The 407-nt window shown below is 60.7% G+C and overlaps 1 protein-coding gene across 1 annotated transcript; it reads left to right on the top strand.

The window, feature by feature from the left end:
- Positions 1–5: 5 nt before the first annotated feature.
- LOC104532371 (neurogenic differentiation factor 2-like) lies at positions 6–396 on the top strand (the record flags this gene model as incomplete). Its single annotated transcript, XM_010177564.1, has 1 exon — positions 6–396. A coding segment is annotated over one exon (391 nt), but the record flags the coding sequence as incomplete, so codon positions are not given.
- Positions 397–407: the final 11 nt, after the last annotated feature.

Here is a 407-nt window from a genome sequence, read left to right as displayed (position 1 = left end):
CTCGGCTGGAGCGGTCCAAGCTGCGGCGGCAGAAGGCGAACGCCCGGGAGAGGAACCGGATGCACGATCTGAACGCGGCTTTGGATAATCTCCGTAAAGTGGTTCCTTGTTATTCCAAAACCCAAAAACTTTCCAAAATCGAAACCCTTCGTTTAGCCAAGAACTACATCTGGGCTCTGTCGGAAATCCTGCGCTCGGGGAAGCGGCCCGACCTGGTGTCCTACGTGCAGACTCTGTGCAAGGGCTTGTCCCAACCCACCACCAACCTGGTGGCCGGGTGCCTGCAGCTCAACTCCCGCAATTTCCTCACGGAGCAGGGGCAGGAGGGGGGACGTTTCCATGGTCCCAACCCTTCCTTCGCCGTTCATCCCTACCCCTACCCCTGCTCGCGGCTGGGCGCGGGGCCC

This window comes from Antrostomus carolinensis, unplaced genomic scaffold (assembly GCF_000700745.2).
Source record: "Antrostomus carolinensis isolate BGI_N321 unplaced genomic scaffold, ASM70074v2 scaffold42131, whole genome shotgun sequence".
Lineage (NCBI taxonomy): Eukaryota > Metazoa > Chordata > Aves > Caprimulgiformes > Caprimulgidae > Antrostomus > Antrostomus carolinensis.
This window is presented reverse-complemented; position numbering and strand designations above follow the sequence as displayed.